The sequence below is a fragment of the Apodemus sylvaticus genome, chromosome 13 (assembly GCF_947179515.1).
Source record: "Apodemus sylvaticus chromosome 13, mApoSyl1.1, whole genome shotgun sequence".
Taxonomy (NCBI): domain Eukaryota; kingdom Metazoa; phylum Chordata; class Mammalia; order Rodentia; family Muridae; genus Apodemus; species Apodemus sylvaticus.
In genome coordinates this window covers 9,992,655-10,008,626 of record NC_067484.1, presented here as the reverse complement: position 1 = coordinate 10,008,626, position 15,972 = coordinate 9,992,655, and the positions used below count along the sequence as shown (strand labels likewise).

The following is a 15,972-nucleotide window of genomic DNA, read 5'->3' as shown; positions in this document are numbered from 1 at the left end:
GTTTCTAAACACATGTGAATTTGTAAGCAAAAGTGTTCTACCTCAGGGACTCTTTGGAAACACCAACAAATGGCTTCTTTTTATAATCATATTTATATTATCATATGAGATTTAATGTTCATAACATGTCATGCATCCTTTAGTTGCATTAATTGATTATATATGTTTGTGTATGCATGTATGTACTGTACAAATGCACTTCAGAAAGGAAGCTGACAGAGTTAGAAGTATTGCATAGACGTTGCTCCAAGACTATAGGAAAAGAATATGGAGGATTTCTTAGGAAGGATTTATAAGCTCACCTGCCAAATTTAAACTTTCCTTATTATGTTTTAGGTCAGAATTGTTACATGACAACATGCACTTGTAAAAGGCTGAGTGAAAAAGGCATAACTGCATATATGAGAAAACCATGTCATCATAAAGTGGTCTTTCTTATTTACTTATTTATTTATTTATTTATTTATTTATTTATTTATATTTGATATATTCTTTATTTGCATTTCAAATGATTTCCCCTTTCCTGGATGCCCCCTACCCCAAAGTCCCATAAGCTCTCTTCCCTTCCCCTGTTTCCCCGTACATCCCTTCCCACTTCCCTGTTCTAGTATTCCCCTACACTGCTGCACTGAGCCTTTCTGAACCAGGGGATACTCCTTCCTTCTTCTTGGACATCATTTGATATGTGGATTGTGTCTTGGGTATTCACAGGGCACCTACACTGATGTGTTTACAGTAAAAGCATATCTATGAGCCTGACCCTATATATTGATAGGAAAAGTAAAAGTATAAAAACTTGCAAGCATTTGTACATATAGAACAAGAAGTAGGAATAAAGTTCTGTACAGATATAATTTTCTGTACATATATAATTATGTTTAATTCATTAACATTATTGGCCATCCACAATACTGTAAATCCTAATTAAACATGTTATATCATAGAGTTTATTTTGTCTTGAGCTCATGGAAGGGAAATAGATTGTTAATAAAAACAGAAGTACAGAGAAAAATGACTACAACTTCTTATAAAAACAGCAACTGCAAAAGAAAATGAAAGAAAATTTGTTCTTTTCAACTGGGAAGTTTGGGAAAGTTTTATGAGATTGTACTATCAGAGGAAGTAAGAGTGGTGGGAAAAGAACATGACACTTCTGGGCTCCCTCTGGGGCACATGAGGAACAGATGGAGTGCTGTGATCAGAACTTAGGACAGTGTGATGTGGTGTAACCCTCACGAGTTCATTTACATGGTGAAAACTGATTCAGGTTTCATTGTGGAGAACCCATTTTGAGAGACATTTGCGAGAGAGGAAGCTGCTTATTATGTTCAACTTTACTGACCATCTACATAATAATCTGTGTCATTGTCTCCCAAATAACCCTGATCAATCAACCTTTATACTCTTAAATTCAACGCAGGCTCTTTTGATTTGATTTTGATTGTTTGGCTGCAGATCATATAAGGAATTTGTAATTATAGTTTACCAAAATGGAGCTGCAAAAACAATTTTCCACAATACATTAAGTCATTGTTACCATCACCATTAATATGAATCAAAAATAATTTTTTCTTTCCCAGTACTAGCTTTCATAGCAACCTGATGTAGTATGAGTTATAAAAATGACAAGTGTTTCCCCCAAAATTATAACCATGTGCAGCTAAAACTTTCTGATCAAGAAAGCAATAATATACATTAATAAGAGACATTGTTTTTTAAAAACGCAAAAGAGTAAAAAGGGGGAAATGAATAAGAAAAATCTACATACATGATGTGGGAAATCTTGCTAAATATTTTTTGATGCTGCTGCTGAGAATTAAACCATAGCTTTACCCCAAGACTGCAGTCCCAAATATGACCTTCACATGAACTGCACTGCTCATGAATTGTCTTGATTTTATTTTCATTATTACTTCTTGAGACAAGGCCTCACTTGCCTCATGTAGCCCTAGAACTTGTACAGACCAATGTGCCCTTGAACTTGGAGTGATACTCCAATCTCTGAATCTGGAGTGCTGGCTTACACACTCATACAATCTCAGCCTACTCCAAGGATTCTTTTCCAAAAAATATGATTGACTCCTAACTTTAACCCTAACTTTTTTCTAAGAAGAGGAAGTCTACTGGTAAGTAGACTATTTAGTGGTGAGAACATGAATAATTTTACATAAAATATAAAATGTAGGAATTTAATAGAGGTTTATTGAATACATGGCCATTGATGCTAAAGGAAGAAAAGAAATCACTACTGGCAAGTAGTGATTTAAATTACTCAATACCTTTTTCTTGTGTTTTATAGGGAGATTATATACATGCATTTTCTTTGTCCCATAACATTAAAAGAAATCATTTTCATGTATTTCTAAAAATAATGGTCTATTAGTTAAAAGTGTTTTATACTTGATTCAGCATGCATACATAAATTCTCGTAGTATTTATAATCAGCTGAGTGAAAATCCTTGATCCAATTGGGGAATATTATGTTTAATACTGCATTTCCCACTGCCAACAGGGAAGTTCACATAAATAGGAAACAATGAAAGCCAATAACACATGCCTGCACATGCATGTTCAGTATGTTCACGTACAAGGGCATTGAGTCCTTCAAGATGTGGTACAAACAGACACAGATATCAAAGAATCACATGGTCTTAATAAATACACCTAATTAGTATCATAACAAAATATGACTTTTCACATTCATCCTTGAAAGGTATTTTATAAAATATTTTAAAATCTGTAACATTTTTATCCACTACAAATTTTATTACAAAAAAAACATATTAAACTCCACAGTTAATTTTAAATTACTCAAAGTCTCTAATTGTATACCATAGCCATTGATAATTAAACCACAGGTAAGAGAAAATTCTATTCAAAAAGTCCAGGCTCTATGGCCATTTCAAATCAGAGAAATTTTCTTCATATGAAGCGTTTCATTCAGCTTGTCAACACAGTTGGTGTGTTCTGACTTTCGGGCCTCTCAACGATGAAGTGGTCCACTGCAAATGATTTCAGAGGATCTCCAATGTAAAAAAAAAGAAGCTACAAATGCTTTGTGTATTCATGGGGAAAATTTTTCTGATTCAGGCTCACAGCATGGGCTGGGTTCCTATCTGAAAAGTGTGAATGAGGATATGGGTTTTGCCTTTTAACAAGGACACTTAGGAAACTTATAACTCCAGCTTCCCATGAAGCATGCAAACAAACAAAAAGGGAGGGGTTTGTGAAACTAGGTTCGCAGAAAAAGATAGGAGAAAAAGTTGTTAACTTTACAAAGTAGAAAATTGAGGAATACCATAAAAGACAGCATCTTGAAAGCCAGAGATGGCAGGAAAACAGAACAAATGTTTTAACTAGAGGGAGAGGTTTGTTTTCACTTTGATACATGAAGTCAAACACCTGCCTGTTAAGCACCCAGGCAAGAATGTGTTTCAACAATGGCAGAATCCTTTGAACTAGAACATAAATTATATCTGTGATATATAGAAGTGACTCAAACCGTGACTTATCTGTTGATATACTATAAGAAACATATAATGAGTTCAAGTTCAAGATACAGTAATGATGTTGAAAGTTTCAAACAGCTCCTACTGTAGTAAGAAAACATGCCAGTAGCAATAAACAGTTGTATTGACATATGCCTGAAATTTCTGACTTAATATTAGCATGTACTTTTTATTTTATCACTTAAATTTTCCAAATGTATATGCAGGCTTCTTCCGGGATAATTTTATGGAATGTTGCTCATTGTCATTGTCAGGAATCCATGCAGAATAGAACTAATTGTCATTTTTTCAATTTTTAAGATCCTGACTTTAAGGACCTTGGAGTTTTGAAACCATTGCCAGGTTGGTAAAAGAGAAATTTGATAATGTCCAGAGGTTTTTGTTTTTTGTAATGAAATATACTTTGGGTTTATTATTCAAGATCCATCTTTGTGTGTGTTTGGCATCTTATTATTTAGCGTGTGAGTTTGAGATGGGCGGTCCAGAAGGAATTGTGGAGTCCATACAGATTCTGAAGGAAGGCAAAGCTTCTGCCAGTGAAGCCGTCGATTGCAAATGGTACATCCGAGCCCCACCAAGATCCAAGGTCAGTCCCAAAAGTGAAAACCACAGCTATTAGTGAACTTGAGAAGCATTTACTTTTCACATTATCTGGTAGCACTAGGGCATGTGTCAAATGTGCTACTAGGTAGCAGTTAGTTTCCTGTGCTTTGAAATGAGAATTGTGTTCACCTGTTCAACCTGGCTTTCCAGCATGAATGGGAGTATAGGACCTGGTGAACAGATTGTGTAATTGTACTGTATAATACAGTAGGAGCTATTTGAACAAGAAACCCTGAAACATGTCTAAGATACTTTGACTCCAAAAGAGTGTAAATGAAACTTGAGAACAAATTTCTAAATCTGACCTTCACACATTCACATGTCCATGAGATCTCTGAGACACACATACACACAGAGAAATATACATATACTACTATATACTTATTCCTCATGTTTTCTATATTTAGTACTAAGAGTATAAGTACTATATTTAGTAATATATATATATATATATATATATACACATATAAAGAAATCAGCCTTATCCAGAGCTGTTGGTAAGGAAATTATAAAGGAAAAGACTACATAAAGAAAAAAGTCAGTAGTAGCCAGGGTCTCATTGGAAAGGCATAAGAAACAGCAGGAGAGCAACTAGACAGTAGGAAGGTACACAAGACAATAGAGAGCATATTAGAAACTTTATGTGTAGAGAAAACAGCAAACCTTTTAGGAATTAACTCAGTAGCATTTGATCTACTGAGCCAATGGGTGTGGAGGGAGACAAGTCTGTAAAGTCTAACCTCTGTGGGTCTTTGCTGGGAATGGAGATTTTACCACAAATGTTTAGTAATATCAAGGAAGGTAAACAGAAAGGGAATGTGACTAGGTTTGCATGTTAGAAATGGAATTTGGAAACATGTGGGAAAGTAAGATAGGTAAACTGACAAGAGCAGAAGCCTTGTTAGGGAGAAGACAGCGAGTCCATGACAGAACTCACTCTTTTCTGGCAGCTAGTGAAGAAAATACTAAAAATAATATCACAGAATTTGGTGGTGGTATATTGAGATTAAGCAAAAAACAATGCTACAGTCTTCTCTCTTTAGAATTTGAAGGGAGTTTGACCTTCAAGAAGTGCTTATGTATAAAAAAAAAAACCAAAGTACTTCTTGAGGTATATATGTATACTATATATACTTCATATTTATGTAATGGGATGGAAGAAAGCACAGTCCTGTTCACAGCTCTGAAAGCTACAAGTCTCTTTGCATCTGAGTAAAACGTCTAAAAAATATTTTTGCTTTGTAACAGTTCAGACACTGGTTTTCTTTTTCTTTTTTTCTGTTGCTTACAAGTTCAATTCAAGGTTAGATTTGACTACAGAGGGAGTGTGTTTACTAGACTTGACAAGTTAGTGAGACCCTATCTCTAAAACAAAGGCAAAGAGGGCTTGGTGATAGAATACCTGCTTACCCTGGGGCAGGCCTTGGATTCAAACCTTGATACCAGAAGGATTTTTAAGGAAGTAACTGGTATTTGTAATATAAAGTCATAAACACTCACCTGGATGATCAGAGAGCTAAATTTATCTTCTATACAATTTGTGGATTCTCAGGAAAGTGCTTGTTTTTCTTCACCTTTATGAATGAAAATCTTTTTTTAAAAGCCAACTTTCATAAACAGGAACTGTAAGCATAGCACCTTGCTGTCTTTAGCAGCACCTTGTCACTTCAGTGTTAAAGTGGAGTGTAAACACACGCCTCCTTCTTCCAGATGGCAAATAATCCATCTTTTGTATAGTCCCAGAACAACAATGCCTAGTGCACCTGCCTGTCACAGAATCTGGCAGTCTGTGACCCAAAGGGGAAGCTTCCTACAGAGCTGAACTAAGATGGTTCTATTATGACAGCCTTTTTCTGTTCAATTAGAGGTTGAGGAGACAGGAAGTGGTATTGAATGCTCTGGAGAAAACCAAGAAACAAGGCTTACTGCCGATGAGGGCTTCCTATTTTTGTGGATATCCTAGTAATTATGAGTATAAGCTTTCAAAGCATAAGTCGAGTTTGAAATGGCTCACTGTAACTATCTGAATGCTATCTCATGCTCCTACCACAGAATACAAAGCTAAAGAGTTTACACAATGGGATTAAAATTTGAATATACTACAGGTTGTTCCTTAGCATTTGATAATTAGGAAATGTACCAATATCTTCATTACTAATGTAGATGACCCCTTTAATTATTAACATCATCATTCAGCATCCCCAAGGAAAATCAGAGAAAAACTACTTTTGGAAATTTGATCATGATGGGGCCATTTACAAACAGAATAAGCAGTGTCAGGACAGTAGAGGCCTTTTTCAGTTAACCATTGGGTACAAATACACTTTTGTAAGCAGACTTTTTGGATGGAGATTCTGGAACAAGGTTATAGAAAAGACATTAGTGTGTCCAGTTGTAGATATTATCTAGAGAAAGGTCACCTTGGGGAATAATTCAAGACCTAACGATGGTAAGAATTTAAACCTGAATTCCATGAGGACTGAACTTCAGGTATTTTTAGATAACCACATTAGGTGGAATGCAGCACCTGAAAAATGAACCATTATCCATTCAATTCTGCCTGGGGGTGGACTCATGAGGTTTTCTGAGGAATATTGGCAGTCAATGGTTTCCAGAAGAAGATATACCACTTTCTTCTGTTGCAGCTATTGCCAAATTAACCACGGTCTAGTGAAATAGCCTATTTTTGGGGTTCTGTCTAAGCTCCACCCCACACCTACCTGGCAATAGCCAGGTATGCCCCGCCCCAGAGATCTGGCCCACTATAAGAGGGGCTACTTGCCCCTCCTCTCCCTCTTTGCTCTCAGCTCTCTCCCACATTCTCTCACCTCTCTGCCCCTGGGGCTCTTCCATCCTCCACGTGGTGGTCATGGCCAGCCTCCACTCTCTCTCTCTATTCTCTCTCTCTCTCTTCTCTCTCTCTCTTCTCTCTCTCTCTCTCTCTCTCTCTCTCTCTCTCTCTCTCTCTCTCTCTCTCTCCCTCCCTCCCTCCCTCTCTCTCTACCACTAACTCTCATCCCCTACTCTGAATAAACTCTATTCTATACTATGCCTGTGTGTGTGTGTGTGTGGTCCCTCAGGGGCAGAGGTGCCCAGGCAAGGGCCCGCCTGGACACCTTCCCCCATACCGCTTAACCACACTCCCCTAACCCCCTATACTCTCCCCCCTTTTAAGCCCTTTCATAGCTATTGCCAAATTAACCACGGTCTAGTGAAATAGCCTATTAGTCCTCTTCCTGCAAGAGACTTTATCTAAAGTTGGTTCTTTTAAAAATTGCAAGAATATAGGAGACAGACTACTTGGAAAAGGGCAGTAAAAGTAAGGAGGGGATAAAACAAGATACTGGAGAGATGAATATAGCTACTATACATTATATGTCTATACATATAGGACAATAGAAATTCTTACAAATAATATTTAGAAAACTCATATAGCATTTACACTAAACTATATCTAGAAAAAAAGAGCCTAACAGTCATCTACATTATTTTGGGAACTCTACTTTGTCTATTTGAAATGAGAGATAAACATCTATTAATTCTATATACTTAGGGTTCTGTGATGGGGATCAAATGATATCCCAGGGACAGAATGAGAGCAGAATTTGGCAGGGGTCTTGCTTAATAATTACATCAAATAATTTTTTGGCCAACATCACATGAAAATCCTGTTCAAATCCAAATCCCATAAATATGTGTTTGTGACTAGCTCAGACATTTGGCTAACTACTAGCAGGGGCTGGAGCAAGGTCAATAATCTCAGAACTCCTGGGCCAGGCTGATATTACAAAGCCAGGAAAAAGATCCAATTTACCCAAGGAGATAGGAGATGGTGTCAAAAGAATCACCAAACATGTGCCAAGAAGAGTGAATCATTGATGTTTGGGGAAAATAAAGATCTATCTTTTGATAGCTACATATTATTTTTCTTATTTCAAATTAAAGTTAATTTTTGTATAAAACCAAAATATTGCAAATCTGCTTATACTCAATCAACATGGAAAGTTAAAAAATAATTCAGTATTTCATTACAAACTCTATCATGCTGTTAACACTTTTATATGATGATCTATGTGTTGGGGTAGGAGCTTATAAGAACTCTACAGTTTCCAGCTCCAGTTCTAACTTTGTAAGTATATCAAAGAAACACATATCTGGTTATATTAATTTGCCTGGTAAAGGATGGTTGAGGGATACCTGTGAAACTGTTATTCATGTGCCATTGAGCAAAGGGAAGTAGCCCAGCTGAGTCTGATCTGATCACATAGACCTTAAAAACAGGTTTTTTATTGGCTAAGGAAGGAGCCATGGAGTCAGAAGGAACTTCCTCAGCATGATGATTACCATGGGTGTAAATGGTGGTGTTGGTCTCAGAAGTCCAAGAGCATGGAATTTCAGACTTTGAAAAGATAATTAAATCTAAATCTGGAGTCCTTCTAACCTTGGATTTGTGTAGTAATAAACAGACCTACTAAATATTATGAATTTCATATGTAACATTAGAAGGTAAATGTAATACACTCTGGGTAATGATTAGAGTTGAAAGCATAAAAAGTATCAAGGGTTTTAGGCACCAAGTTTGCCTTCATTATCTCAAATTATGAGAAGAATAAGAATTGAAAATTTAATTTAGTAAATAGCCAATGAGAGTTATAGTACAACTTTTAAAAGGAAATATTAGTTGTAGAATGTAAGAATGTAGAAGGCTACTCAAATATTTTGCTATTTTCTATAACTGTCTAAATACCATTTTGATATCTTTATACCAAGATTTGTTTTTGAGGCTTTACATTTTAACATTTTAGAAGATAGTAGTACTGCTGGGCAGTGGTGGTGCACGCCTTTAATCCCAGCACTTGGAAGGCAGAGGCAGGCAGATTTCTGAATTCGAGGGCAGTCTGGTATACAGAGTGAGTTCCAGGACAGCCAGGGCTATACAGAGAAACCCTGTCTTTAAAAACCAAAGGGAAAAAAAAAGAATATTTATGTTTCCTAAGTGAAGATTTTACAACCTTCCAAATTCATGTAATATTCCATCTGATGTAATCATGAACTTTCCAGTCACAAACAGCAACTGCAAAGCCCTAGGCACATGCTTTTAGACTGTGCTTCAAATATTAAGATGTCCAGTTATCTTGAATTCATGAATAACATATAGCAGACCAGAGGTAACTAAACATTTATTTGTTACAAATAAAATTTTCTTTTGAGACTCAAATAATTGCTTCAGTCCTTACTTTTCATGTCACTATGACACAAGGGGAGGGACTTTTGAGCAGCTGGTATTAATTTTTTGGTAATGAATCATGTAATATTTTCAGCTCAATTTACTTGCTTTGCATATAAACACAGGACTGCCTTCTATATTGCTGCAGTTTGCAAAATAGATACTACCAAAAATGGTTTTTATGTTCTGAAGTTGCCCATGTCTTTTTCAATAAATCATCCTGTGAGTTCCAACCCTTTGTGATTGATTAAAAAGGAAAACACATCAAAATGATTCACTGAGAAGAGATTTGGATCTGACTATTTCACTAGAGTTATATTTTACTTTGCCTTCCCTCACAGAGGGAGTGAAGAGACTTTATTTTTCATTTGCTCTCTGAAATAAGTCTTTTCTTGGAGCCACTATGTCACAAATCTTAAACAATGATTCCAGTCATATTGCTCATCTTGAAACTGTTTAAAATGATACTGCTTTATATTAGGTATTTGTATGATAAGAAATTCAGAATACATGGGCTAAACACAACCTCGTTGTATTAAAGTGAAAGTTTTCAAAATAATTGAATAGAGCATAGATCGAATTAAGGGTTTGAATGGTTTGTTATTTTTATAATTATGCATGTGCATGTGTGTGTGTATCTGTGTGTTCACATGAGTACAGGTGCCCTCAGAGACCGAAGAGGGAATTTAGATCCTTTGGAGCTGGATATACAGGTGGTTCTGACACACCACTGGTAGGTGCTGGGAACTGAATTTGAGCCTTTTCTGCAAGCGCTTATGGCAATAAGTGCTTTCAATCTCTGAACCATTTTTTTCTGACTGTGGATTATTTTTTAAGGAAAATATAATAATATAAAATGTCTAGCATATTGCACTTAATATATATACTTAAAACTTTAGATGTCCATGGAGTTAGAAAACCTCCAGTATTATTTTCACAATTAAAATTATTCCTTTTTTATTCTTCTCCTCCTGAATATAGAAATAACTAAATTTATTCTCAGAAAAAATACACAAAATGACAAGCGATTTGGACCAATATTTATGGGAGGATGTTGGCAGTTGCTCTCCAATGCAAGGAAGATATTTCTGAAATTTTCAGAGAGATATTATATGACAGAGACTGTAGCTAGTGAAAAAAATCTTGATCATAATGTTTTGAAAGAAATTTAGCTTTTGCCTTTCTCTTACACTTTATTTCTCTAGTAAATACAAACATTGAGGTTTAAAATAATCCTATATGCTTCATATGTGTTCATGAAAAGTCCAGTAAAGGCAGTTGTATAGTTCCTCCATAAATATGTCTTTGTGGGTGAGGAGAGCCTTTGCTATACAGAAGCATCTGAGACAGCAGGCATTGCCCATCACTGCTCATCATGAACACATGACAGCCAGTGACTACAGTGACAACGCAAACACACTACGAAATGTCAAAAGTCAAAGCTTGAGCCAAGCATGCAATCTGATTTTCTAACTACAGCATCCCTACAAAATGAAGTAGTAGCCCTAGCTTTATTGTGTATGCTTTTTAAAGATAGTAATTTACTTCAAGGGGCACATTTATTATCTGAGTTTCATTGCTACCTTCATCAACAGATTTCAGAACTTCTTTAGGAAAATGGAAAGAGTTAACTTTACATGCTTTCCCATTCCCCCCTTTTCAATTTGTTAACTTTACATTCACAATTTCTGATGTGAATGTTTCCTTATAGTTTTCCATAAGACTTCTTAAGATTCAATGAAAATACTGAGCAGGTTGGTGTCAAGCAAATTTAAATCCAAATGTGTACAAAGATAAAACTATAAAAGTGACAGTGCTTGTGTCACTTCAAAAAATAAAAGACTTGACTTTCCTGTATCCCACTTCTCTCTGTCTTTAACAGTTCTTCCAGGAATCTGCTTATAGAGGAATTTAAATCCAGTAACATCACTGTACTGGTAAGGCATCACATACAAAGACTTATAGGTCTATATGATCCAGCTGGAAAAGCACACTATTAACTGTACTGATTGGAATACAGATGTTCCCTTAGTACACATGTTTAATCTCTAACAATGAAATTATGATTTGTTTCTGGAAGCAAGAATCCATGTTTGAAAGTGATGTCTAATTGAGGAGCAGACAAAGTGACAAATCAGAGAAAGATTTGACAGAATAAGTCGGAGATAGGTTAAGACCAACACTCATGAGAACAGGCAGGAAAGAGAAGCTAGTTAAGAGCAGCACAGTAAGAGAAAATGCATGTGCCAGTTTTACTGGGACAGGGAGACCAATCTAAACACAGGTGAAGACCAAATGAGCTAGAGAAGGTGCCACAAGATCAGATCATATTGCCAAAGTTAGTATGAGGCTCAGCAGAACAATAGAGTCAGAAGCCAAGAGTAGCTGAATTGAATCAGTAAGCTAGGAAGATTAGATTGTCTGAAAGCTAGAAGCTCCCAGGCCTAGGTCAAGGGATAGCTAAGCCCACAGGGGTAAAAATGCTCTGGGCTTAGCGCAGGGTGTTTGTCCACACAGTGTGGGTATGACTCTCATCTCATCCCTTCATGTGAAAATATAAAAGTGACGTTTACATCTTTTGTTGCCTAGGGAACTGTACAAAATAATTAATTTGAGGTCTAGTGACTCCTTTCTAATAATAATAAATTAGTATTCCAATCTGTGTTTCTATTTGCAGTATAAGGAATTTGAAAGTGCTTAGATATATTATGTCATGAAATATCTGGACTTAAAAATGTCAAATGAAAAACTTATTTTCCTTCCTGATTCAGTTAATCATTTTCATTCAGCATTTTTCTTCTTGTAAGTATAGGTATTTTGTTGTTAAATTTTGTAAAACTAGTGATATCCATGGTCATTTTGTGTTGTATTTCAAAAAGTGGACTGTGCTTTGTCACATATACTTGTAGATGCATCTCTTGCTGGTAAACCTGTGTATTCCTTTCTTGAATTTGCATGTTGTTTTGACAGATGATAAACTATGTTAGGGATATTGTGGAGTCTTTTATAATATACACATATTCCAAATATTTATTATTGTTGTTATCTTACAAAAATTGGCAGATTCTCTTTTAGCTTTTATAGACCTTTCAGACTGATGACTTTTATCCAGAAGATAGCAAAGGAACATGATGAAACGACTCAAAAAGATAGATCTTATGATTCTTATTTTAGGAACTCACATTGATTCGATTAGTTTTCTTAGGTAAGTTATGATTTTATTACTTCCTCCAGGTTCTTAATAAAGGTCACCTGAAAAATGTCTTATTTCACAAAGGACTTAATGTGAGTATGTGAAAGACAGAGTGTTTCACATGGCAAAAATTTGGCAGATTTAACATTTTTTGAGATTTATTTTTCCATAATTTTATTTGTTGCCTGAAATTTTCATAGGCACAGATGTTATTTAATCATATGTATGCCTCTTATCCACTCTAACTGTCCCTAAGACACACGTAGCACAATCTTCCTACTTCATATCTCCTTGCAGTGTGTTTGCTTATTTATTTTATTTATTTATTTATTTATTTATTTATTTATTTATTTTCACCATCTAAGTTCAATTCATGATGCATATGTGAATTGGTTGACTTCAGAGATGTGAGAATGGCCACATGTTACATGTCTAAAGAAGAAAGACTATTCCTCCCACAGAGGCCATTAATAGCACCTCAGCAGGGGTAGATAAACACAAATCAACAACTGAGTACTTCTAGGGACATTCAGTATGCTGGACAGCAATATGCTACTGAGCTGTCCCTCTGTTATCTACAGCAACAAAAAGCTGCTTTGGCTAAGCTGGGAGCCCCACAAAGCTGCTGTGTTGCATGAAAATAAGAGTAAAACTCCAGTTCTCCTTAGTGTTTCTATTCGATTCATCTGCTCATATTTCTCTGTGTCTTCTCAAAGTTATATCAGGGAGACCTGATGTGAGATATCACAGTTCATTTTTACCTTACACAGGCCTATAGCATATTGTCCTACACTTGATATTCTTTGGATATATGTCTTTTTTTATAGTTATTTTAAATAATCATCACCCCTGGCAGTAGAATGTATCCATAATTATTATTTATAGCACCTAAAACTATATTGGATTTAAGGATACTCAATATGAACACTGAACAAATAAAATTAATAAAGGAAATAGGATTTCTGGTTAGTTAAGTCAACAGGAAGTACCACAGGGACTGTAACTTAAAATACATTCAATTCAAATTGAGCGTGGAGGCTATTAGAGAGAATGCAGCTAGAGTTAGGTAGTTAGGCAAGGGGGAGGTTGTTTCTTTGGAATGTAATAACTGAACTAGACTTTTTCACATCCAGAAGAAGTTGCAACACACAGTAGGGATGACTTCTTTCAAATGAAAGTCTGCATCTGAGGAATAAAACTTGGGATGATGGGGACAAAAAAAAAAAAACATTGGGAGAAAATGGAAGGGAAGTTAAAGGAAGGGAAGAGAGGGGAGTAGAGGGGAGAGGAGGGAAGGAGAGAGAAAGGAAGAGAAGAGAAAGGAAGGGCCAAAAGGGAAAGGGAGAGAGGGAAGGATAGGAAGTAGAAACTCAAGGTTTCTCAATGATTTTACTTTGCCTCACGTGAGAAGTTGGATTAAAGGCATGGGATCATCTACTTTGTACTTACAGATGTTAATTTACCTGGATTGGGAATTGAGCCACATTCCAGAAACTGAACCTGACAGACACACAGGCTGTTGAGGCAATTGTTAAAATATACGGTTTCATGAAACATAACGTACAATTACTTGACTTGTAAGGGAAATGATAGGGACCAATGCCTATTTTATAATAACATTGAAGGCAATTAATATATTTTTATTAATTGAAATACTGAAGTTTTGAGCAGGATAGACATTTGCAGATCTGGAAAAAGTTTTCTGATTTACTTCACGGTTTTTGAAATAATAAATTTAGAGAAAACAGATGTAGAAAGGCAAAAGTAAACTTAAAATAAATGTATACTTTCAGTTTGTGTGCATGTTAGATGAAGTAAATACAATTTAAAGGAAATAGTCTACATGCACATGATTAGAAAATAAAATAATAATCGATGTGTTAAAGGAGACAGGCTCATTCAGATGTCATTCTCCTTGATCCTTCACTAATTTGCTTTATTTACTCTTTTTCTTTACATTATTCCTCTAGTTTCACATTCCATGTTGGTTTGATGATTTAGTTAATACATGTTTTCAATTCCATTCATTACTATTGTTCGCCCAATCCACCATTATGGCTGCAACCAACTAAAAGACCAGGCTGTGGCTGTTGCTGAGTGGATGGATGAATGAACAAACAAATTGTGGAAATCTGATTCTTGCTGGAATCCATCACTTATTGTTCTGAATACACATTGGCAAGAGTCAGAGAATGTCCCTTCATCAAGATCAAGTATGCTAGAAGCAGGGTATCCTTGTGAAAGGAGGCCTCACATCTCACTTGCATCTTATACTCTGTGAGCTTCTGTTGTCACATCTGAGTACAGCAGCTTGAGAGTCACAAAATTGTTGGGAGCTTTAAAGACGAATTGGTATCACAGTGCATTGCACCTATTATATGCTAACTTAAATTTTATTTGCATACATTTAGCTAAATGGACTGATTTTTAGTGTGATAAATTGACAGATTGGTCTTTTAAAAATGTTTTGATATGCGCCACCTCAAAATTGAAACAGTGTAATCTAAACAGATTGAAATCAAAAGCAATTCTCAGATTCCTCTGGAATAACAAAAAACTCAGGATAGCAAAAACTATTCTCCACAACAAAAAGATATTCTGGGGGAATCATCATTCCTGACCTCAAGTTCTACTACAGAGCAATAGTGATAAAAACTGTTTGGTACTGGTATGCAGACAGGCAGGAAGATCAATGGAATAGAGTTGAAGACACAGAAAAGGACCCACACACGTACAGTCACTTGATATTTGACAAAGGAACTAAAAATATCCAGTGGAAAAAAGACAGCATTTTTAACAAATGGTGCTGGATCAACTGGAGGTCTGCATGCAGAAAAATGCAAATGACCCATTCTTATCTCCTTGTACAAAGCTCAAGTCCAAGTGGATTAAAGATCTACAGATAAAATCAGACACACTGAAGCTTATAGAGGAAAAAGTGGGGACAAACCTTGAACACATGGGCACAGGGGAAAAGTTTCTGAACAGAACACCAATGGCTTATGCTCTAAGAACAAGAATTGACAAATGGGACCTCATAAAACTGCAAAGCTTCTGCAAGGCAAAGGATATAGTCAATAGGACAAAACGGCAACCAACAAATTGGGAAAAGATCTTTACTAATCCTACATCCGATAGAGGGCTAATATCCAACGTATACAAAGAACTCAAAAAGTTGGTCTCCAGAGAATTAAATAACCCTAATAAAAAATGGGGTACAGGGCTATACAGGTAATTCTCAACTGAGGAAACTCAAATGGCTCTAAAGCACCTAAAGAAATGTTCAGCATCCTTAGTTATCAGGTTAATGTAAATCAAAACAACACTGAGATTCCACCTTACACCAGTCAGAATGGCTAAGATGAAAAACTCAGGGGACAGCAGATGCTGGAGAGGATGTGGGGAAAGAGGAACACTTCTCCATTGTTGGTGGGATTGCA

The 15,972-nt window shown here is 35.9% G+C and overlaps 1 protein-coding gene across 1 annotated transcript in view; it reads left to right on the top strand.

Annotated features, from left to right (window-relative positions):
* Neto1 (neuropilin and tolloid like 1) overlaps positions 1-15,972 on the top strand; it is a 138,297-nt gene that overhangs the window by 92,541 nt on the left and 29,784 nt on the right. Inside the window, exons 5-6 of the mRNA XM_052155444.1 lie at positions 3,810-3,851; positions 3,968-4,095. Coding sequence (XP_052011404.1) covers positions 3,810-3,851; positions 3,968-4,095 — 170 coding nt within the window. The remainder of the gene's footprint in view (positions 1-3,809; positions 3,852-3,967; positions 4,096-15,972) is intronic.